The sequence below is a fragment of the Felis catus genome, chromosome B4 (genome assembly GCF_018350175.1).
Source record: "Felis catus isolate Fca126 chromosome B4, F.catus_Fca126_mat1.0, whole genome shotgun sequence".
NCBI lineage: Eukaryota > Metazoa > Chordata > Mammalia > Carnivora > Felidae > Felis > Felis catus.
Genome location: NC_058374.1, coordinates 127,018,397 through 127,043,154, shown reverse-complemented (window position 1 = coordinate 127,043,154; position 24,758 = coordinate 127,018,397). Strand labels below are relative to the sequence as shown.

At 46.0% G+C, this 24,758-nt stretch overlaps 1 protein-coding gene across 9 annotated transcripts in view; it reads right to left on the bottom strand.

The window, feature by feature from the left end:
• Nucleotides 1-24,758, bottom strand: part of BTBD11 (BTB domain containing 11) — a 315,613-nt gene that overhangs the window by 99,811 nt on the left and 191,044 nt on the right. For all 9 annotated transcript variants that reach the window (XM_045062278.1, XM_045062280.1, XM_045062275.1 and 6 more), the window contains exon 3: nt 16,441-16,645. In XM_045062278.1, coding sequence (XP_044918213.1) covers nt 16,441-16,645 — 205 coding nt within the window. The remainder of the gene's footprint in view (nt 1-16,440; nt 16,646-24,758) is intronic.

Here is a 24,758-nt window from a genome sequence, read left to right as displayed (position 1 = left end):
CGGCCATCAGGCAAGGAAGGACAGGTAACTATAATCCGAGGCCAACCATGGAAAGTGCCTTGTGAGACGGTCTTATAAGGTCCTCTAAAGAGGGACGGTGCCTCCAGGGAAGGATTTTGGAGGCAGTGGAATATGCCATCAGTGTTGGTGTTTTCAACAAGTTGGTCCTTGGTTTTGCCTATTTACTGGTTTCCCTTTTTCTTCACGGAATGTTCTTTCCACGCTCTGCTGCCATAGGGTCTCCAAGTAAGGGGTGAGATTCTGCGTAAGGAACTAATAAGGGACAGTGTGACAGAAGACTGCCACAAAGGCTCACTCCAGCTTGGGAGTTTGAACTTTCCAGTGGAACAGAAGCCTGGGAAAATATCCACCTTCTTTTCTAGCATATTCTGCCTAAATTCCTGGGCAGGCCAGAACCTGACGGGCTGAATCTTGAAAGAATTCCTCACGCCAATCTGAAAGAGCTGAAGAAGCCCTCATCGGCAATGTTTCTTATACACAGGGAAAACAAAAACAGAGTGGTTTAAAATCCAGGATAATAAACAAACACGACCACCAAACAAGGGACTCCTGGAATTATGGAGACTTCCTAATCTACGGACATGGCCAAGGGCATACACAATGAACTTTGTGCATGGGGCCAGCTCAAAACTTGCATTCTGATGATGCTGTGTTAAGGCTTTCCCCCATTCTAGTTTATTATTATTTTTTGAAATTTTTTAATTTTTTTGAGAGAGAGTACAGAGTGCAAGTGGAGGAGGGGCAGAGGGAGAGGGAGGGAGAGACTCTTAAGCAGGCTCCATACTCACCACTCGATCTCACGACCGACTGTGAGATTGTGACCTGAGCTGAAATCGAGAGTCAGATGCTTAACCGACCGAGCCATCCAGATGCCCTAATGCTCTGCCCCATTCTAGAAACAGTATAGGACACAGGGTGGGGGTTCACCAGAGATTGCCCTGAGCAGCCCTTATGGTCTCAACGTGGTCACACACTGCGTGGCTTTGGGAAAATCTCATGACTTTACTAGAGCCAGTGTCTCTAAAGTTGTGTCTGGTCTTCCCGCTTCCAGAATCTAGGGAGACTGTATGTGTGGAAGACCCTGGAAACCATGAAGTTTCAAGAGATCTTGATAATGACTGTGGCCAGAGACCTTGCAGGCCAGGTGGAGGCCACTTCTCACATTTCCCAAAAGGTGTTTCCTCCTGGAAAACACAATGACATGGGATCTGGGATCGGGCTGGGTAAGCCTTCCATCCAAGGCTCTCCTTTTCTGTAATTTCTCACTCAGAGGAGCCATCAGAAGCCTCACGAATTAACCCCTAGGTGCTCTACTCCAAAGAGACTACTTTTGTTTTTTTACATCCATTCCCTCTCCATTGATGTTTTAGTCATGCTACTGTGTGTCGTTTTAAAAGAACAGCAATTCACCAACTGGAAAGATCCAAATGACCAGCAACCTGGGAACCGTTAGGCAAATTACAGTGCATTCACAAGATGGAATATCTCGCAGTCATTAAAAGTGATGTTTATGAACGTTCTGTAGTGTAGCAGGAAAAAGGCTTGTGGCATATTAAGTGAAATAAAAACAGATATAAAATTATATATACACAGTACAACTATTTTAAAAAGCCTCACTCTCTGCATTGGAAACAAAGATGAGAACAGGTACCCAATAATCATTTCGGTAGCAGAATTGTAGACAATTTTAATTTTCTTTCTTATGTTTTTCTGTATTTACCAAAGTTAAAAAAAATGAGCAAAGGAACTTTTTGGTAAAAAAAAATATAATATAAAAATTTGACTTTATAGCACCTTGTTTTTTTTTTTTTTTTAAATTTTTTTTTTTTCAACGTTTATTTATTTTTGGGACAGAGAGAGACAGAGCATGAATGGGCGAGGGGCAGAGAGAGAGGGAGACACAGCATCGGAAACAGGCTCCAGGCTCTGAGCCATCAGCCCAGAGCCCAATGCGGGGCTCGAACCCACAGACCGCGAGATCGTGACCTGGCCGAAGCCGGACGCTTAACCGACTGCGCCACCCAGGCGCCCCGCACCTTGTATTACAGTTGTTAAAAGATGCAGCCCGTGAGGAGAGCAAAATGGAAGGAGGAGAGAATACGATTAAATCAATGAAAACCTAGGACGAAGTTCTACGAGGAGGCATGCAGACACGTGTGGGGTTCACGTGGGAAGCCCGACTTTGAAGAGTGCAAGATCAACTCAGATGCTAGGTCTCCTAGGCGAATGACCGTATTTCTACTGCCCTGCTCCTTTCCATAATGTGTGAAACCCAGGTACGTGCTGGAAGCTGTCAATATCACTGTTTCTGCAAGGATAAAACAGAGTGGAAACTTGGCACAGGGCAGATGGTTTGAAAGCTGGCTGAACTCGGGGAGCGTTCCCTCTTGGCAGGCCTTTCTGTTCCCAGGCACCCCGGCTGCTACTGGCCCTTGCCATGCTGGGCCAGCCCCCGGTTGGCACTGGGCAGCTTCAAGGGCTAATTTTCACTAATGTTCTTTAAAAAAAATTTTTTTTTCCCCTGTAGTGCAGACCATTGATGCACACTGTCTGAAGTCCCAGACATAGGGCATGCAGAAGGCTGACAGTTTCAGGCAAATGAGGAGGCACCAAAAAATCCAAGGAGGCTAATGTAGCTTCCCCTGGGATTGTTCAGGCAAAGGGAGGAGGCCAGTTGGTGACCTCTCTTGCTGGGGGACATGGGACATGGCACTCGGTCAAGCCACACGCTCGGGGACTCTTGCAGGAACCTTCCAACCAGCCCTCTGCATCAGGCCAGGCTCCATGTTCCTGCTGCCTTGCACTCAGATTGGTCTTTATATCCCCACCCGGCTGTGCCAGGCCCTGGCTGCCTGCCAGAGAGAGCACGAGCTGATCAAAGCCCAGTCCCTGCCTCTGACCAGTTCAGTCCGGCAGTGGAGACAGACAGGGAAGAAAAGAACGCCGCCGTGGCAATGGCCCCAGCCTTTGCCTCCCACGCGGGAGGTGATGAAGAGGACACGGGCTCGGGACTCACCCTGCGTGGGCTTAACTTCCAGCCCGGCCTCTCTCAAGCTTAAGCCGTGTGACCTTGGGCAAGTCCTTGAACTCTGTCGGCCTCACTCTCCCCATCTGATCTGAAACGAGGCAGAACTGCAGCATCTCAGAGGGTGATGGGGACGTTTAAGTAGGGCAATCGGAAGTGGCGCTCATCCCAGGGCCTGGCACACGAGGGCTCCGGGTGTTGTTACAATTACTCACAGAGGGCTTCACAGAGAGCAAGTTGGGGGGGGGGGGCTTGTCCTGCTGGGGGTGGGGTGCGGCACAGGTTCCACAGCAGCGGTGAGGATGCAGCTGTCCCGAAGGCTGAGCAGGACGTTGCATCTGGCTAAGCCTTCTCCCTTTGTTCCCACCATTGAGGGAACAAAGGCCCAACACCTGTAGGACATAATTTGCTCCCACACACTTCCAACTCAGCAGTGACATTCTAAGTATTATTTAACTATCGGTAAGGCCCAGGCACCGCCCACCTCCTGTGGTCTTAATACAGGCAGGCCCCTCCCCCACCCCCGCGGACCTGGATGTCTAGCTGCAGGCGCTGGACGGTGGGGACGTGGGGCGGGGGCGTTTGGGGCAGTGGTTCTTTACCAATGCATCGAAAAGTACTCAGCACTTGAACAGCTGGCATAACAGCTGTACCTCTGTGAGCCAGCTGAAGGTCAGCTGGCCCCTGCCGCGGTCTCGCTCGCCGCTCTATGGTACTCGGGAGACTTCCGACCTTGGAGCCACCTGGATTGCCTGATCTCATCCATGCCTCCGTCTGGCCCCAAAACTACCTTCCCGGATCCCCTTCGGCCGTTGATCTGCATGCCCCTTCTGACCCTTTGCCCTTTCCTTCTCGGATGGTAAATGAGCTGCATAGGGCAGGAGCCATGCGAGGTCCCCTGGGTCGCCCCCCTCCCTGGCATAGGGCGTGGCACACAGCAGCCACCGGTAGAGTTAAGGGAGTGAGCTCTGTGGCCAGGCTGCTGGGCATGAATCCCCACGAGGCCACTACTGAGCCCTGAGACCTCGGGCAAGGTACTTCTCCTCTCTGACTCATTTTCCCCATCTATAAAGTGGGGATGACAATAATACCTACCATCATGAGGTCATCCCGAGGGACAAATGAGTTCATTCATGTACTTAAAATGGTGCCTGGCACATATAAAAACTCAATCAACACTGGCTCTTCCTATTACTATGCTCGGGCACTCAATTCATGTTCGTTGAATAAATGGATGAAGGATGAACAACTGAATAAGAAGTTCAGTGATAAATGAGTAAGTTTTGGGGGGCCTGGGTGGCTCAGTCGGTTGAGCATTTGCCTCTTGATTTTGGCTGAGGTCGTGATCCCAGGGTCACAGGATTGAGCCCTGCTTAAGATTCTCTCTCTCTCTTCCTCTGCCCCTCTCCCTCACTTGCTCTCTCTCTTTCTAAAAAATAAAAAAGCCCGCAAGTTTTAAAAATTAAATAAAAACTGAAAAGTTCAAGTAGCACTGAGATGAAGACTGGAGAGGTAGGTTCTGGGTTTATAGCAATTGGTTCCAGGAGATAAACATGTTTCTCAGAGATGTTTAACTGCCGTCTAATCAAATGAAGTGATTTGATTATCATTATTCCACTTATACGAGCAATATTTATTGAGGCCTCAGCCAGGGAAAATACCAGAAGGAAAAGGGAAGAGGAGGGGGAAGCATATTAAAACAAGAACATTCCCTGGTTCGAGATTTTCAGGTTTTTAACCTTCAGAGGGACACCGCGCACTCCCCCTGGAACCCCCCGTCCTTCCCGTCCCTGTGGCATGGCACACGGCTGAGAGCGTGAACTCTGGACTCAAGCTTCCCGCAAGAGTCTGCCCCTGACTCGCTGTGTAACCTGGGCGGGCTACACAACCTCTCTGAGCTTGACCTTCTTCAAGAGAAGGAAGAGACAGCAATAGTGTAAGGGTGCTAACACACTCATGACATTCTGCGAGGACTCAGTGAGCCAATGAGCTGAGAAGAGAGCCTTGCACGTCCCAAACACCTTGTAAAATTTGGGGTGGTGATGGTGATGGTTGCTTCGAAGCACTTGGCTGCAAGGTGATCAAAATAAGAGGATGTAAAATGCGCTTCGGCAGGTCAGCTGGTCCCTGGTCTCTCGCAGAGACTGTACTGCTTTGGGAGCGCGGGTTTCCATGGGCTGTTTTTCTTTTTCTTAATTTTTTTTTTTTAACGTTTATTTATTTTTGAGACAGAGCATGGACGGAGGAGGGGCAGAGAGAGAGACACAGAATCTGAAGCAGGCTCCAGGCTCTGAGCCATCAGCCCAGAGCCCGACGCGGGGCTCGAACTCACGGACCGCGAGATCGTGACCTGAGCCGAAGTCGGACACGTAACCGACTGAGCCACCCAGGTGCCCCCATGGGCTGTTTTTCTAAAAGGGGAGTGCTACCAGCCTTGAGTCTCCCGTTCAGGGCTGTCCAAGAGAAGTTTCTGTGATGCTGGAGACAGCCTATCGGGGCGCTCCGTCCAGAGCGGGGACTGCTCGCCACAGGCAAGTATTGAGCATTTGAAAGGAGGACAGGGGTACTGAGGAGCTGAAGCTTCTGTTCTCTTTAATTTTTATTCATTTACATTCAAACAGCCACACGTGGCTGGTGGTTACTACACTGGATAGTATGGTGCTAGCTCCCCAGTCTCTGTGCGCGAAGGTGAGGTTTTCCTTCTTTTCCAATAAAACAAAGAGAAGGTGTGTCAGAGCAGAGCAGACTGCTGGGGCAGCCAGTTAACCGGGGTTCAGAAATGGCCTGGATATTCAAACGAACAAGTGCAGTGCGTGCATCTGATCAGACTGACCCTGCATGTTGGGAGGGAAGGTTGTTCTTAAACTCGAGTCCCTCAGCTTGTCACCTGTGGTCAGGAGCAATCTCTCTTCCTTGGCTGGAAAAAACTCCTGAGTTGAGGGGCGCCTGGATGGCTCAGTCAGTTGAGCCTCCGACTCTTGATTTCTGCTCAGGTCATGATTTCACGGTTTGTGAGTTTGAGCCCCACTTGGGGCTCTGTGCTGCCGGCGAAAGCCTGTTTGGGATTCTCTCTCTCTCTCTGCCCCTCCCCTGCTCATGCTCTCTCTCTCAAAACAAATAAATAAACTTAAAACCACAACAACAACCAGGAAACTCCTGAGTCGAAGCCATTTGACAGGCCCTGGAGGCTAGAGGTGTTCAACAGTGTTAAGCTGGTGAGCTTTCAGATTTGCCCTGCTGCCTCTCTCCAGACTGGACACCTGTGAAATCCCGCCTCACCTTTCCCTTGCACGCTTGTCGCTAATTTGCTATCCCTGAGCCACCTTAGAGGAGCCACCTCGTTAGGCTGAAGATGATCATTATATTCAGACACTCAGTGTCTTTCCTTGGCTGTTGCAGCCCCAAAGTTCTGCAGGCTGGCCATGTCTGACCTCTGGGATCCGCTCATGTCGTCAAATGGCAGAGGGATCCAGCATCTCATGAGGCTCAACGCAGCCCCCAAAGCCTATTGTGTGCCAAGCTCGACCAGAGGGACAAAAATCGCCATAAAAGCTTATTTCTTGCCCTTATGTAACTTAAAAATGGGGGGTGGAGTAAGTTGGGGAAATGAATGACAAACACACAAAAAACTACGATGTGTTGTTATTCACAGCGTGGCCCATGACCAGCAGCATCACCTCACCTGGGAGCTTGTTAGAAATGAAACATCTTGGGCCCTCCCCAGACCTATGGATAGAATCTGCATTTTAATGAGATCCCAGGGGATTCCAATGCACATTAGTGAATACCGTTTGAGAAGCCCTGTTACATTGTATGTTCAGGTTACAAGCACCATGACAGAATAATAATGGGCATTATCCATAAAGAGCCTAATGTATGCTGGACTTTAAGTGCCTTATATAGATGAACATATCTATAAGACGTCAACCTGAATTAAGAGAGTAATAATCCCTACCGTTTATGGATTCTCTGCTATGGGCCAGTGAGTGTGTATGGCACTGACATAAGTTAGTTCATTAGTCATTGAAACAGCCCCATGAAGTAGGAATTATTATTTGTTTGCAGCTGAGGAAACTGAGGCCTGGAGCATGTGAAGCATATAGCAGGTGCCAACCTGAGGGCTGCCTGAGTTGACACTGTCACCACAGCTCTCTGGGCCAGGAGTTGGAACACATGGGTTTCAGACCCAGTTCTGTTCAGTTCTGCAAGCATTTATTGAGCACTTACTATATGCTATGCACTGAGGTAGGCCCTCAACACCTACATGGCCTGAGGCGGTAGGGAAGGGTTCCTGGGGGAGGTGATGCCTAAAATCAGTCCTGAAGGATGAACTGACTCAGTGAGCCAGATGACAGAGGGGAGGCAGTGTTCTGGGAAGAAGGCAAAGCATGTGCAAAGGCACTGAGGCACTGCCTTGCAAATCCACTGCAAGTGCATTTATGACCCCAGACAAGTCCACTCATCCCGCTGGGGCTCAGTTTCACCTTCTTCATCATAAAACATGTTCAACATGCCTGTTCTTGGAGTTCTCTCAACTTTAAATGTCCAATGATGGAAGAGTCCCTTGAAAAATCATGCTTTTGAAGTCTACTCAATGACACAGATCAACAAAACTGCAGGTACTATATGGTCCTTATTTTGTGAAATAACCAAACAACTTGGATGTAGACACAGAATATATACCCTATATGGTCATGGTGCTTATGGGTGATTCAAAGTGTCTTCTTTATTTTTTTTTGTAGGTACCATGTTTTATTTAATGCATGTACATATTAGTTTTATATAGTATAAACATTCATGAAGATGATGAAACAAATTCTAGGGATTAGGGATGAGGCTTCCAAATGTTATTTCTTCTAAATCAAACCCCATCGGTAGCAGAACAGCCTAATGAATGTGAGCACAGACCAGCACCTGACTCCAAGGGTTCAGACACTAGCTCTACAACTTTAGCTACATGACCTTAAGCAAATCAATCAACTCTAGTTAAATTCATATAACTTAAAAAAAAAAGTTTCACAAAACATACTTTACCTCATGAAAACTTTTTTTTTTTCCTACTGTAGTTCATTTATTAAAAATTTAGGTCACAACCCACAACGTTAGGGGTCAAAAAAACTTTTTTTTTTAAAAAAAAAATTTTTTTTTCAACGTTTTATTTATTTTTGGGACAGAGAGAGACAGAGCATGAATGGGGGAGGGGCAGAGAGAGAGGGAGACACAGAATCGGAAACAGGCTCCAGGCTCCGAGCCATCAGCCCAGAGCCTGACGCGGGGCTCGAACTCCCGGACCGCGAGATCGTGACCTGGCTGAAGTCGGACGCTTAACCGACTGCGCCACCCAGGCGCCCCATGGGGTCAAAAAAACTTTTACTGGAAAGGGCCAAAGAATATTTTCAGCTGTGTGAGCCATCTGACACAGCTAATCAAAAATGCAAAGGCAGCCATAAATAATATGTAAACAAATAGGTATGGCTGTGTCCCAATAAAACTTTATAAAAACAGGCAGTGGGCCAGATTTGGCCTTCGGGGCATTGTTTGCCAATCTCTCCACTGCACTGATTTAATGGCCCATTAACGGGCTGTAACCCACAGTTTGAAAAATACTGGGATTAGAGTTGCTTTCACCTTGTGCCAGATGCAGCAATGCTCAAGTTACGAATGGATCCTGTTTTAAAACTTTGTCTCTCCAGTTAATTGCTTAGTATTCAACATGCATGTTTTCCCTCTTAGAACCATTTACATGGGTGTTGGGATTCCAGGCCAATCCACCAAAGCCCACTTACAGCGCTGCAGAAAACAGGTCTCCCCCTCTCCATGTGTCCCCATTTGTCCATTGACTCTGGATTTCTCCAGGACTCAGCAGCACTGGGCTGGGCATTTGATGGGACTTTTGTGCCGGACATGATCACTGGCCTTGGGAAGATGAGGAAGTAGCATTCCTCCTCTGGGAAAATGCATTCTGCATCCCTGCTTAGGATGTCAGGAACAGTCCTTCTCTCTCCTCCTTGCTATCAAGGTTCCCAGAGTGTTAGGCTAAGGAGTCCTAATGTTGAGGCAGTATTTTGGTTCTCAGTTGTGCTGTGTAAGCCAATCAGTTGTGAGATGTGTGGCTAACAATGGTCAGAAGTACTCAACTGAACACGTGATTCACTTGTGTGTTATTTATACAAAAACAAATAAATTAGAAGAGTGTGGTGAAACTTTGTCAAATTTTGCAGCTGCCTGGAGACACTGATGACCTTACTGTGTTTAGAGAATTTCCCATATTATTAGTCCATGGTTCAACAAGGTAGAAATTCAACTTCCCAGACTCCTTTGCAGCTAGGGTGCAGGCATATAACCCAGGCACCACTGATTTGGAAGCAAGTAGTATGACATAGATAGAACATGAAGCTGACAAGGGTGTTGGTAGAGACATTCAGCTTTCATGGGTAACTGTGACAGAGATCCTGCCAGGAGTGTCCAATGCCCAGCCTTGGTGGTGTGAGGTATCTGCTGAAGCAGTCCTGGGGTACAACTTGGACACTGCTCTAGGTTGTGCAGCCCCAAAGCCTGCTTTTCTGGCTTTAACACCCATCAGAAGTCTTCTTAAGCTCTACTAAACATTTAGACTCATGGGACTATCATAAGCCATACATGGCCCAGCAGGATAGCATCAGATGTTCCTTTCAGTAGGAGTCCTTATAGCAATTCACCCACCCATCCTAGAGCTATCTTCTGCCCGGGTGACACTCAGGTGAAAGTAGATGAGATCCACTTGGGTGACTGTGAGAACTATCCTGGTTTATGAACCCCACTATCTCTTGTAGCAACTCCACAGATATAGTTTCCAAGGTCCATGCATGGACACTGCCAGCAACAAGAGCCAATGAAATCAGGGAAGCCCAAAGCTCTGGAGATTTATCAAATATTTATAGTACCATTTTACCAATCTAGAGTTACTCTAACCATAAGCAATGCTGCTTGGTAATGTAGTTGATACTGAAATTTTTATCATATTTCCAGGAGAAAAGAGCTAGAGAATTAACACAACATCTAATTCTGATGTGGAAGAGGAAAGGATCTACCTAAACTGGGCCTCCCAGAGGTCATCTTTCTGCTTTAAGCAGTCATAGTAGGTTTAACCTTTGCAACACAGTATTTTTACTAATAATGCTGTTTGTGTCAAGGATATCTCTGTCCACTTGCATTCTGATATACACTCCTTAGGGGGAAGGAATGAGGAAGAGTTACAACACAGTGCTTGGAATTCTACACAACCTGGTATGTCCACTGGAGTACGTTAACCTTAGACTATCACCTGTCATATATGCCAAAGATGAGAAAGCATCAAGAACTGATGTGTTGGACTGATCCTTTGGTAGGGTGAGTGTCTTGGAAGATGTATTCGGGTACCATTAACTTCTAATGTCTGTTATGTTTGCTTTATTAGCTCTGTTTCTTCAAGTGTAAATTCTTCATTTGTTAAGATGGTTTCATTTCTTTCAAACAGTTGGTGATTGGTGATTATATACTCATGTTTTAGGTCCAGCTTCCCTGGTAGACAGTGAACCACATCTGTTTATATAGTTCTGCTTGCAAAAGGGATTGCCTAAGTATATGTTTTTGTTTGCTTTCAGTGAGACTGGGGGAGGACAGAACTACCTAATTGTCTAGTCTTCTGGTTATAACACATCTCTGTACCTCTCAGGCAATGCCAGCTACCTCAGGCAACAAAATAGTCCAATTTATCCTGCTATTTTTTTTTTCATTTTTTGGCCATTACTGAAATCATCCATGGCCAAACACATCTAGGAATCACTGATATTTCCAGTAATGATATAGGGGAGGAAAACCTTGTCCCAGACTTAAGATGATTCTATTTAAATTCAGTAGCCTCAGATCTGAGTTTTTTACATTTACATTAAGATGTTTACACTTATCATTACTAAAATAAATACTGCCTAATCATAAATCTTACACAATAAACATTGCCTTATCATAAGTATATAATTGTATATAAACATATAATAAAACAAATATTGCCTAATCATAAATATTACAAAACTTATCTGAGTCTTTTGAGTAAAAATATCTGAAGTACCTGAAAGATTTTATTTATTGATTGATAGTATGATATGTTTATTTTGATATTGAATTTAAATTATTGAAGATTCTGTCCTAGGAAAAAATTAAGTAGAATTACCTATTTCTTAGAAAATTCTTCAAAATATTGGAAAAATATTGAATAAATGAAAGCCAGAAATAAAGATGACATCTGAACTAAGATTTCTTTGTAAAACATCCGATGCTCCAATACAAAACAGGCTTTGTTGATGACATTGGTTGTATTTATTTTTAACTAACTTAACAAACACTTGTTAAGCCTGTGTAATGTCCCAAAATACTATGTTGGGTTCTAGAAAAACATATAAGAGGCAGATTGTTTCCCTCAGGGAGCTTTATTATAAACTGAATTAAGGGATTAAAAAAATTAGGTCACAAACTAAGGCTGGGTATCATAATTAACAGCAATTTATTTTTTTCGATGGAATCTGAAGCTACTGTCTTCCTGGAGGCACTTGGAAGGTCAGCATTGTATTTCACAGAGCATCATAAATCTCCAGTGACCAGGCTTTGGCACATATCAGATTCAGTGATATCAAAGATTGGATTCTCCTTGATACGGAATGTTTTCCTCCTCTTCCTTCTCCATGTTGAATTTGCCAACACTTGACTTGAATAAGATTCTAAGTCTGACCTTTTAGTCTTAGTCTCTACTCCATGTGGTCTGGGTCATGCCTGTCTGTCTCACTCTGGACCTCCAGCTCTTTACAGGACCTGTTCCTGGTACATGCTTCCAGTGACCCAAAGAGCTGCTCGGAAAGATTTTAGAAGCTCAAAAACTAGTCGCCAAAGTTCTGGAAAAACTTAAACTATAGAAATTTCACACTGGCACTGAGCTCCTTCAAAAATCCCGCAGTGAAAAATGAAACTATCCAAAACAAATGTAGCAACTCTAAAGCTATGCCCACATGAAAGAGTAAAATAGTGCATGTAGGCCTACTTCCAAATACTCCAGCCAAGGAAGGCTCTTTTGACAAGCAGAGATGATTTGAGGTATAAAACAATCCATATTTCAGTCAACAAATGTTTCTGGCTTTCTGCTGGGCATGGACAAAAGCAAATAATATTCAGTCCCTTTTCTGAAGAATATAGTCTACTGAAAAACCATATAAGCACCATGGCCCTACTTGACATTGCCAGAATAAAAATAAAGAGTTAAGGAAATGTTGTTTGATTTTGGGAGTGAGGAGAGAGAAATACAGAGAGAAAAACAACTCCAAATTAGAGTCCATATCCCACTGGAAACTTCTTATTTAGAAGTTTTGGAATGGAGCTGGTGTAAACCCTTCACTGAGAACAGAAGTCATCTCTCCTCTGAAGCCCTTCCATGTGTGATTTCAGATGCTAAATGCCAAGGCCTATTCCATCAGGGAGCAGGAGAAATAGCTTTCTGTCTAGAAGAAATACACACACAGGTTTCTGCAGGGACAACGGTAACAGCATTTTGGAGGCTCCCCCTAATAAAAAGATGTATGGTATCAGCTACTCTTTTGGGGGGGTGAGAGGAGAGCTTCTTTTGTGCCAGGCATGGCACCAGAGTCTTAGCTACAATTTTGAATTCACTGCTTACACCAGTCCCATGAAACTTCTGTCACTCTCATTTTACAGCCAATGAGGTTCAATGAGGAAGAATGGCTTGTTTAAGGTCTCAGATAATCCAGTGAAGAAATGGGCAGAAGACATGAATAGACACTTCTCTAAAGAAGACATCCAGATGGCCAACAGGCACATGAAAAGATGCTCAACGTCACTCCTCATCAGGGAAACACAAATCAAAACCACACTGAGATATCACCTCACGTCACTCAGAGTGGCTAAAATGAACAAATCAGGAGACTATAGATGCTGGCGAGGATGTGGAGAAACGGGAACCCTCTTGCACTGTTGGTGGGAATGCAAACTGGTGCAGCCGCTCTGGAAAACAGTGTGGAGGTTCCTCAAAAAATTAAAAATAGATCTACCCTGTGACCCAGCAATAGCACTGCTAGGAATTTACCCAAAGGATACAGGGGGCACTTGTACCCCAATGTTTATAGCAGCACTTTCAACAATAGCCAAATTATGGAAAGAGCCTAAATGTCCATCAACTGATTAATGGATAAAGAAGATGTGGTTTGTATATACAATGGAATATTACTTGGCAATGAGAAAGAATGAAATCTGGCCATTTGTAGCAACATGGATGGAACTGGAGAGTATTATGCTAAGTGAAGTAAGTCAAGCAGAGAAAGACAGATACCATATGTTTTCACTCATATGTGGATCCTGAGAAACTCAACAGAAGACCATGGGGGAGGAGAAAGGGGAAAAAAAGTTAGAGACAGAAGGAGGCAAACCATAAGAGACTCTTAAATACTGAGAATAAGCTGGGGGGGGGAAGGTTGCTCCTGGTGGGCAGGGGGGGAAAGTGGGTGATGGCCACTGAGGAGGGCACCTGCGGGGATGAGCACTGGGTGTTGTATGGAAACCAATTTGACAATAAATTTCATATTTAAAAAAAAAAAAAGGTCTCAGATCCAGAAGAAGCAGAGCTGGAATGCAAAGCCAAAGCATCCCAAAGGCAAAGGTCAGCCTGGTTTCCAAATCCATATTCTTTCCAGAGGACGAAAGTAACACAACTCAAAAAATGTCAAGTTCCACTCGGCATTTTGTGATGACCTCTGAAAAACCAACCAAAGAAGAAGGGAAGGACGGAGACAGAAGTGACTCCATAGCATTTTGGGCCATGTTCTCTTTACTCTGTTTTCCTTCAAAGCTCATGCATCTTCACATCTTGTCCCAGAAAGTCTGGAAACCTCAGATGGTCTCCCAGACTTATAGCCACTCCAGCTACACTCTGAATTCTGAAAGGGATTCCAGAAGAGAAGGTGGAAGCCGTGTAAGGGAAGATGTAATGGGGCCATGCACGGGTGTTGTGTGGGGGCAGGGAGTACATCACATGATGAGATTCCTATTCTAGAAGTTTCAGTCTGATGGCTATGAGGACGATGGAGCTGGTCAGAGGATATTAAGCCTTACAACCTGGGAGACCATTTAGAAATCCAATTCAGTACAGAAGTAAGAGGGAACAAGGTACCCAACCACACAGTGGCAGCAATCTGGGAAGGAAGGGAGAGAGCAATGAGAGATGTTGCAGGTGCGGCATCAGTCACACACGTTGACCAGTGGCTGCAGGACGGGGTGAGGGGGAGGAAAGAGTGTGGGGCGAGGCCCACTTTTCTGGGTTGGTGGTGATGCCACCCTTCAAGATGAGGGAGAAAGGAAGGACAGCTGGTTTCAGAGAAAAGATGATAACTTCAGATGTGGGGTAGTTGTGAGCACGCACAAAGGGACATGTTCCACGGGCAGCTAGGTCGATGGGTTCGTTCGTTCTCTCTACAAAAATTTACTGACTCCCCACCTAGCACCAGATGTTGAGCTTGGCATTAGGTGTGGAGGGACGACCAGAACAGATGTGTTCTCTGCCCTCATGAAGCTGACGGGCAATAAACGAACACGTAACGAAATTATGATTATCAACTGTAGTAAGTGTTATGTGGAAAAGAATAAGGTGTGATGAGAAGAACCAGTCTGAGAGTGTGAGACTTGATGGGGAAACTGAGGCTGACTAGGACGAGGAGGTTCTGGAGCTCAGAGGAGCTGCTGTCTAGCTGGAGTTGGAAGGGAGTCATCTGGGGGTCAAGTGCATGTTGGCGGGGGGTAAGTCAGAGATGCTCACTGTCCCGCAGGCTGTCAGGGGGGTATGCCTAAGAGCTAGATGCCCCACAGGCTGAGGCTGCTGGCTCCCATTCTCTCAGCACTAAGGTTGCACATTCACAGAAAGCGCTCCTGGTGTCTCTGACTGAAGTTATTTTCTGCCCAGGGACAAGGAGCATTTGGCCCCCTGAATTCGGGCATCTTCGGCATGTGGAAATACATGTAGGGTACCCACTGATTTGGCCTAGACCGTGGGATGCCTGATGAAGCTAACTCCAGACTGGATTGAAATATTCATGCTAACTTGAGATTCTTAAAAACAAAACAGGAACAAAAACCCAGCAACTTTTGTCTAACTTGCGCTCCATTCTCTTCCCTGAAATGAGAGCCAAGAGACGTGGTTGTAAAAGGAAGCCCAAGTAAGCCCCAGTCCATTCCTGCAGCAGCAAAGCAGCCAATGAGCATTTCAAAATTGCTTGGAACCATTTAACAGAGAAAAGAAAACTGCATTGAGTCCACCAAAATGCAGATAGTATCTACAACAGAAGCAAAAGTGAACCTTTACTGAGCATTTACCATGTGCTGGGCACTGTTCCAATTCACTCACTCCTCCAACAGCCTTATGAAGGATTTACTTTTGGTAGCCGCATTTTTCAGATGAAGAAACTGAGGCATGGATAGGTTAGGGCGCTTTCCCAAGGCCCTCCCCCTCCTCTGACTTTTAATTGGAAGAGCCAGGATTTGAACCCACTCTCTGGATCACTGAGCCCACTCTCTTAACCACTCTTTTGATAAATGGGTCACTACTAGAGTAGTTGCAGCAAACAGGCTCATGTGGAAGCAGGGCCCGACTTGTGAGGCGCTGTGGGGAGATGGGCTCTGTGGGGTGTTCCCAGCGTGGTTTCTGATACTCCGCCTCTGAGAGGGTGAAACTGTCCTGGGGCTTTCCAGACAGAAGGGGACCTGGGAACAACTTAGTTCAGCCACTGGTTTACAGAAAGGGAAGCTGAGGCACAGAGAAGTGGAGGGAATGTGCTTGGGAGGGTCAGAAGCTGTGTCTGAGGAAGTGTCCCCTCCCTGGAAACCCTCCCTTCTTCCCTTTCCCTTAATTCTGCTTGAGCCAGCCAGTCTCCTGGCCACCTCAGGACCCACTTCAGCTGAGCAGGTGTTTACGGTTCCCCAAGGGAGTCCCCAGGGCAGCCAGGAGGAAATGAAGACACCTCCCACCCAAGGAGCTGGTCTCCCCCAAAGCTGCCTTCACAAGGGAGCCACCCTGCACAGCAGAGTCCTTTACGCCTTCAGAATCTGCAGATCCACCTTTCTGACCCAGGCCGTTTTTAACCCAAACTGGATCAACCCTATGCAAACCCATTTCAAAGACCCCCCCTGGGTCTCAGACACCCCTTGGAGCACAAGATTCCAACCTGGACCCCTCCAGCGAGTTTCTGGGCACTGTGCAGTTGTGACCACCAGCATGGCTCCCCTCTTGTACCCCTCTGCCACTCTGGAGAAAGCACCCACCCACTGCAAGGTGGTGTTGGCCAGAGGAGCTCCTCTCTTTGGCCATCCCGAGCCAAGGCAGATCTTACCTTTCCACCTGGAGGTTGACTTTGGAAGGCTCCACGTTGGGATTTTCCCATTCCATTTGCGGGCAGTGCATGAAATAGCAAAGGGTGTACAGGGCCTCTGGCTCCCAGTAGAGCGCCCCCTGCTTGTGGTGCAGGGGGGTGCCGTTGCCATGGTGCTTGGCATTGAGGGGCTGCAGGTGATGCATTGCTCGGGACACCAGGTCACCTGTGGACAGAAGTAAGATTTCAGATCCTTGTCAAGGCAGTCATGACTTGCAGAGAAGATGTGCTGAACATCTCTGCAGAGATTCCTTTTTTTTAAAAAAAAAATTCTTAATGTTTATTTTTGAGAGAGAGAGAGAGAGAAAGAGAGAGGGAGAGAGAGAGAACAAGTGGGGGGGGGGCAGAGAGAGAGGGGGAGACAGAATCCGAAGCAGCCTCCAGGCCCTGAGCTGTCAGCACAGAGCCCGATGCAGGGCTCGAACCCACAAACTGCCAGATCACCCTGAGCCGAAGCCAGATGCTTAACTGACTGAGCCACCCAGGCGCCCCTCTGCAGAGATTCTTAATCCTGGGACTCCCTCATTCAACTGGAGTGGTCCTCTGGGACCTCCAGGTCTCACATCGAGTAGAGAGGAAAGCATCTGTTCAGTCACCACATGACTGTCCCTGCTTGCCAGGTTTGGGCTGCACTTGAAGCACAGAGGGCTGCTAAGATAATTAGAGTCCTGCCCTTCTGGAACCCACTGCTTCTAACAAGGCACAGGAAGCCCTTTGTGTACATCACCTTGGGACACACCTTCTGTCACATCCTTTGCTGTAGCCAGTACTGTCTTCCCTGCAGTCACAAGTATAGTCATGGACTACACTGTCTCTTGCCTCTGAGCCTGTGCATATGCTATTCCCTCTATCTAGAATATTCTTTTTCTCCTCCTCTCCAGGCTAATTCCTACTGATCATCCAGGTATGAGCTTATGTATTAACTTCTCAAGGAAGTCCTCCTGGAATCTCCCCCACTCCCTTGTGTGTTTATCACACTGTACTTTCTTATCACAGCATTTAGAGCACTGTGTTAGGATTGCCATTTCTTTGTCAGTCTTTCCCAGTGATAGAAACTCAGTCTTAAATGACACTTACTATATTGTACTTCAATTAATCCTCACAGCACCCTGAAGTGGGTACCTTCATATACCCATTTTACAGATGAGGAAACAGAGGCCCAAAGAGGTCAAACAACTTTTCAAGGGTACACAGCAGCCATACATGGAAGAGCCAGGATTTGAACTCAGGTAGTCTGGCTCCAGAATCCACGCACTGAACCATGCTCCTTGAGGGCGGGGGCTTTGTCTTACTCTTTCCAGCACCAGCAAGTCCTGGGAACACTCTAGTCTTTCCCCTGCTTTCTCCAAAGGGAAGGAGTCTTCTCCTTCATCAGACCAATCTGCATGCCCCCAGGCTGGCCACACAGGGAGGATCTTCCTGTGGGGAGGCTGGCTGGGTCTGGAATTCCTGTCTTTTCTAGGCTGAGATGGTGTTCCCCAAACTTGGGCCATTTTATACCACCTTCTCAAGTGCAACTACATCCAACCATCATCTGTGCCATCATTTACTTAATTTTAAATGGATTCATTTAGTTTTTTTAAGTATGGGTCTGAAGGAAATGTTCTGTCACTTATAAATGGATGATCAGTATCACTTGCCATAAACAGAAGATCACTATAAAAGTTAATTCAATGAAAACAAAACCATGTAATTAATTTATAGCTGAATTCTCATACTGTTTTTTTTTTTTGTTGTTATAAACAACAAGTGTTAGAGAAGTGTTAGGGGTTCATACCAAATAGAGCCTTTCTTCTTGAAGCAAGGAGAATTAAAATAGAATTTTTCATTTTTTCCTCCAAATTTTTATTTAAATTCTAGTTAGTTAACATATAATGTAATATTGGTTTCAGGAGTAGAATTCAGTGATTCATCAATTACATACAACACCTGGTGCTCCTCACAAGTGCCCTCCTTAATACCCATCCCCCATCTAGCCCATCCCCCACCCACCTCCCTCCATCAACCCTTAGTTTGTTCTCTATCATTAAGAGTCTCTCATGGGAAAAAAAAACTCTCTTAGGGGTTGCTTCTCTCTCTCTCCTTTTTTTTTTCCTGCCCATATGTTCATCTGTTTTGTTTCTTAAATTCCACATATGACTGAATAAAATAGAATTTAAAAGGATCACTCCATGACCCATGTTATTGAATGTACTTCTCTGTTCCACTCATCCAGTAGCACGTGTTGCACACTTTGGGAAACACTCAACTAATATATTTGTGATGATTAATTTTATGTGTCAACTGGGTGAGCCTATGGTACCCAGTTGTTGGATTAAACAGTAATCTGTAGGTTGCAGTGAAGGTATTTTTCACATTAACCTTTAACATTTAAATCAGTAAGTTCTGAGAAAAGCAGACTATCTTCCAAAATGTGGGTGGCGAGCCTCATCTAATCAGCTGAAGGCCTTACGAGAAAAGACGTTGAAGAAGGAATTCTGCTCTCACACTCAAGACTGAAACATCAACTCCTGCTGGAATTTACTGTCCCTCTACTCTGTCCAGGAAGCCCCTAGTGAGGGAAGGAGACTGTCTTCCCCATTCCCAATCCTTCACTGCCCAGTTGAAACCAGGCCTGGAGAGTCTATCACTTCTTTGTCATCCAGCTGTACCTTTTAACATGACACTTCGACCTAAAGTCCAAAGCCAAGAAAGTGAGGCCACTTCCTCAAAAGATTTCCAAGAGGGCCATTCATCCCCCTTAGGGGAGTCAACTATGGAGATGAGGTCTCAGCTAAGGGTAGAAATGGCAAATATTCCCCTTTCGATTCCATGTCCATGGCAGACATGGTTAATCAATTGCAGAGCTCTCATGCACTAAGTGTAGATGTAGCCTCTAAATCCTTCCTGAGACAAGATTCCAAGTGGCCACTATTTCTTATAGGGGTTTTCAGAGGAAAAGAAACTTCCATGTTGTCAGAGTCCTGAGGCCTTAGCAGGTCAACCTAACCAGAGTACAACCCACTACGCTTAATATCCGGACAGCAAGCAGATGCAGGGGTTGAACAGAGAGTCGTGGGGGGTCTCTTCCTTACTCCCCCCTGCATCTTACCATGCCTAGCTCAGAGCCTGACCCTCCTGTCTCCATCCATTCCCCACAGCAGGAAAATATGCCCAAGAAACTGAAAAAAAAAAAAAAGAGTCAGAGAAGGAAATTCTCTTTTAGAAGTAGGTGGACAGGGAAGACCCCAAAGGGACCTGCAGGTGGAAAATATGGAGAACCAGGGCTCAAAGTTAGGTAAGAGGCAGGGGAAGGGATTCAAATCCCAGCTCTGCCACTCCTCTGTGTACAGCCCAGCAAGTTGCTTAACCTCTCTGGTGGGAAGTGATACGCCCCCATCAGGTGGTTGTGAGGGTCACACGCAGAATGAGGAAATCCCTGGCACACTGTTGGCACCAAATAAGCAGCTCTCTTAGACTCACTGCTCTTCCTTCTCTCTGGATGGCGAGACCGGGAAGGTGGGTGCCTGGGACATGCAGGGACAGTCCAGCCCATGCCCTGACCCAGTGCCTGACTTGCAGCTTCATGCTGGGGTTGACATCATTAGGAATCAATGCTACAAAGCTGCTCACCCCAGGCATGTGTTTGGGGTGCAGTTAGGTCCTTAACTGCTTCTTCTTCCCTCTTCTCTCTACCCTTTCATCTTTTAGAAACATGCTCCTCGGGAGGGAGGGAAAAAGGAAGCCAGAAGCCTGCTTCTAGGCTGGTCATGTCAGTCTGTCTCGTAAGGGGCGGCTCTAAGCACTGGCAATGTAAGAGCCCAGTCGGCCAATGCTGAGCAGGAGTCTGGAAGAAAACAACAGGATGGCAGGTCCAGGGTGGGACTGGGCACAATGACAATGTGTTGACTTTTCTGATGAGGAGGATGATATGAGGTAGATGGAGGTGGCAGCAGAAGTGGGAACCACGATACATTGAGAACCTGCTACCAGGCCACTTATACACTTTCCAGTTTCATTATATAAGAACCATATGGGACACACACCCACCTCAGAGATGGGAAAATCAAGGCAAGGGGCAATTGGCCCAGGTGTCACTCAGGAAGTAGCAGTCTGTGACTCCAACTAGGCCTCCAGGGCTCATGTTCTGTGTCACTACACCATAGTCCCTCCATAAAGGCACTTATCTAGAATCTACCTCAGGGCGTGGCCTTTGAAAAACTCTGGTGAAGTGTTTGAGGGCTAAATCCCAAGTCTCCCAAAACATATGCCATTGCGGAGTCCATGGGCCGGGGCTCAGGAGATTGGTCAGCCTCTGCTGACAGAGTAGAGCTTCCAGCTGAGGGGGTCTCAGAGTCCGACTGGTCTGCAGGAGGGTGTGGGGGCTGATGGGTCAATCCGCATAAATGACCCCACAGCCTCTTGGAAGATAAACTGCCCTAAGGGAAGAGAGCCTGGAGGGGCACATAAGTAACCAGCAACGTATAGGCAGGAAGCTGGTTATGGAACCAACAGAAGCCTGGTCTCTCAGATCAGAATTCCAGCCCAGGCAATGGCAGAGCTGAAAGAGCTCTTCTTGGAAAGCTGTGAAAGTGGGTAGAAGCCAAGCAGCTGGGCTCTGGGGCCAGAGGACGAGGCTCTGATGGGCAACAGCAGACAGACATTTAGTGCTCCTGTGGGCATGACACTTCTGAGAGCTTTATACACATGATACCCTTTAGGTGTCACACAACCCAATGATGTAGGTCCTGATAGCGTATCTATTTTACAAATGAGGAAGCTGAGTCCAGGGAAATCATTTGGCTAAGTCACCCTGCTACTGAGTGAAAGAACTGAGCTTCAAACGACTGTGATTTGGGCCTCTTAGCCACTGTATCACACTGCCTCCATCATAGTAGGAGAGAAGGGGTCTTCATTCACCGTTAGCTCATCAGGAGCTCCAGAGATCATGGCTGACTTGGATACACCCAGAATTTTGGCAGAAAAGCTTAGCCCATGTTTAACTGGCATCTGTCAGTAACCACATCCTTGGTGGGCACAGAGTGGGGACAAGCACAGAGGCCATGGCAGACAGGGTCAATGGCCAGCAGCTTTGGAAAGTATTGCAGACTTCCCAGTTCTGCCTTTGGCTGTGATGTCAGGGTCCTTAAAGGTGGCCCTAGCTGTGGGCAGGGGCAAAGTGTGAGGTTTCACACAGATTCATGGGAGGCCAAGATTTCAGAGTGAGCCACAGCAAGGCCGGAGGAAGGGATGGCTATATGTGAGATGCTACCTGGGGACTCTCAAAAGCTGCTGGGTGATTCTGTTGCCTCTGGTGATGTGTCTAGTAAGAAGTTGTTATGGCCAAGGTCAAAGAGGCTGCTGCCTGTGTTCTCCTCTGGGACTTTGATGGCTTCCTGTCTCACATTTAGGCAGAGGAAAGGGGAACAAAGGCAAAAATGAACTATTGGGACCTCATCAAGATAAAAGTCTTCTGCATAGTGAAGGGAACAACAAAACTGAAAGGCAGCTTACAGAACGGGAGAAGATATTTGCAAATGACATATCTGGTAAAGGGTTAGGAACCAAAATCTATAAAGAACTTATCAAACTCAACACCCCAAAAAACAAAGAATCCAGTGAAGAAATGGGCAAAAGACATGAATAGACAACGTTTTCAAAGAAGACATCCAGATGGCTAACAGACACATGAAAAGATGCTAAGCATCACTCAACATCAGGGAAATACAAATAAAAACCATGAAGAGATACCACCTCATACCAGTCAGAATGGCTAAAATTAACAACACAAGAAACAACGAGTGTTGGTGAGGATGTGGAGAAAGGGGAACCCTCTTGCACTGTTGATGGGAATGCAAACTGGTGCAGCCACTCTGGAAAACAGTATGGAGGTTCCTCAAAAAGCTAAAAATAGAACTATCTTATGACACAGCAATTGCACTATTAGGTATTTACCCAAAGGATGTAAAAATACAGATTCGAAGGGGCACATGCACCCCAATGCTTACAGAAGCACTATCAACAATAGCCAAACTATGGAGAGAGCCCAAATGTCCATAAACTGATGAATGGATAAAGAAGACTGTGGTATGTATATACACTGGAGTATAACCCAGCCATCAAAAAGAATGAAATCCTGCCATTTGTAACAACATGGATGGAGCTAGAGTCTAAGCAAAATATGTCTGTTAGAGAAAGACAAATATCATATGATTTCCCTCATATGTGGAATTTAAGAAACAAAACAGATGAACATATGGAAAGGGGTAAAAAAGAGAGAGGGAAACAAACCACAAGAGACTCTTAATGATACAGAACAAACTGAGGGTTGATGGAGGGAGGTGGGTGGGATATGGGCTAGATGAGTGATGGGAATTAAGAAGGGCACTTGTTGTGAGGAGCACTGGGTGTTGTATGTAAGTGATGAACCACTGAATTCTACTCCTGAAACCGATATTGCACTGTATGTTAACTAACTAAAATTTAAATAAAAAGTTTAAAAAAACCCCACAAAAACCTATTGGGTGAACTTTTCAGAGATGCTGGATTTCCAGTGAGTTTGCACTTAAGAGGCAGGGTCTGAGGGGCCCCCCTCACTCCCGGGGGGGGGTGCAGGTGGAAGGACTTGGGCTCCCCAATAACTGACTCAGCACATCACTCACAGTCCTTCAGGAGGAAAGCTGGGCTCCAAACAACAGGGGGGGAATAGGGGGGAAGAAATGAAGGGAGAAAGGCCCCCATTAGGAAAATCTGAGGAGCATTTCTGTTTCTAAATCGTAGGATGCATGGTAACCTCTGGAAGGAGAACAGTAAACTGCTGGGTGCTTGGCCAAAGAACCAAAGACCCAGAGACTCTGAGAGTTGGGTGTGGCCTCCAAGCTGATCCTGGGTGTCCTCCTGGGTGTCATCTCTGTAGCATCCAGCGTGGGAAATGTCACTGTCACTATTGTTACGAACAGTAGTAACAGGTGCCATTCACTGAGCACCTACATTGGGCCAGGGACAGTGAGTAGGCACCTCACAGGCACTGTTTCTAATCTTCATGTGCTCTGCAAAGCATGCGTTATGTTAGACCAGTTTTACAGCACTAATCTGTAGCTGGGGGGATTTTGCCTCCCAGAGGACACTTGTCAAAGTTTGGAGACATTTTTGGTTGTCATACCCAAGGGCCTGATACTTGGTATCCTATGGATAGAGATCAGGGATGCTGCTAAACATCCTACAATGGACAGGACAGTCCCCACAACAAAGAACTTAGCTCCAAATGTCAATAATGCCAAGGTTGAGAAATCTTATTTTACACATAAGGAAACTGAGGCAGAGACAAGAGTCCAATCTGGGTCTATCTGACTCTAATGCCTGTGCCCTCACCCTACATCCTACTCTTCTTCCAGAGACGGCCCAATGCAGCTGTGGTCAGCTCCAAGTCCATACCGAGGCAATCCGGTTAATGAATGCTCCATGCCCTGATTGAGTAATTCCATTTCTGGGAATCCTTCCCAGTGTTAGAACCCAAAATGCAGCAAATCTTTATGCACAAGGATTTTCACCCAACCTTCTTTATGGGATCCAAAATTTGACAAAGAAATGTATGTTTAAAAATAGCAGCATGGTTAAATAAGCTCTGGTACATCCATGTGATGAAATAATAAATGGATGCAGTCATTAAAAATGTTTACACAGAACTGAAATAACACACAAAAAAATACTCCTGTTAAGTAAAGTTGAGAAACAAATGAAATTCACAATTGCATACTGTGAGATCAGGATTATATTATTTATTTATATTTTATTTATCATCATTATTATTATTTTTTAAATTTATTGTCAAGTTAGCTAATATACAGTGTATACAGTGTGCTCTTGGTTTTGGGGGTAGATTCCCGTGATCGCTGACATACAACACCCAGTGTTCATCCCAACAAGTGCCCTCCTGAATGCCCATCACCCATTTTCCCCGCCCTCCATCAACCCTCAGTTTGTTCTCCGCATTCACAAGTCTCTTATGGTTTGCCTCCCTCTCTGGTTGAAACTATTTTTTCCCCTTCCATTCCCCCATGGATTATGTTATTTAAAAACTCTGCACTGAGTAAACATAAAAAAAAAAAACCCAACACTCCAAACAACCTCCAAAATATTGACCAAAGATTTCTCTGTCTAGTGGGATTGTGGGTGGCATTCCCTTCCGACTTGTCTATAGTTTCTGAATTTTGAGTTACGGCATGCATGACTTGGCATTATCAGGATAATAAGCTTACCAAGGTGATATGTTTTCTTTCGTATACCTTCCATCTACGTCA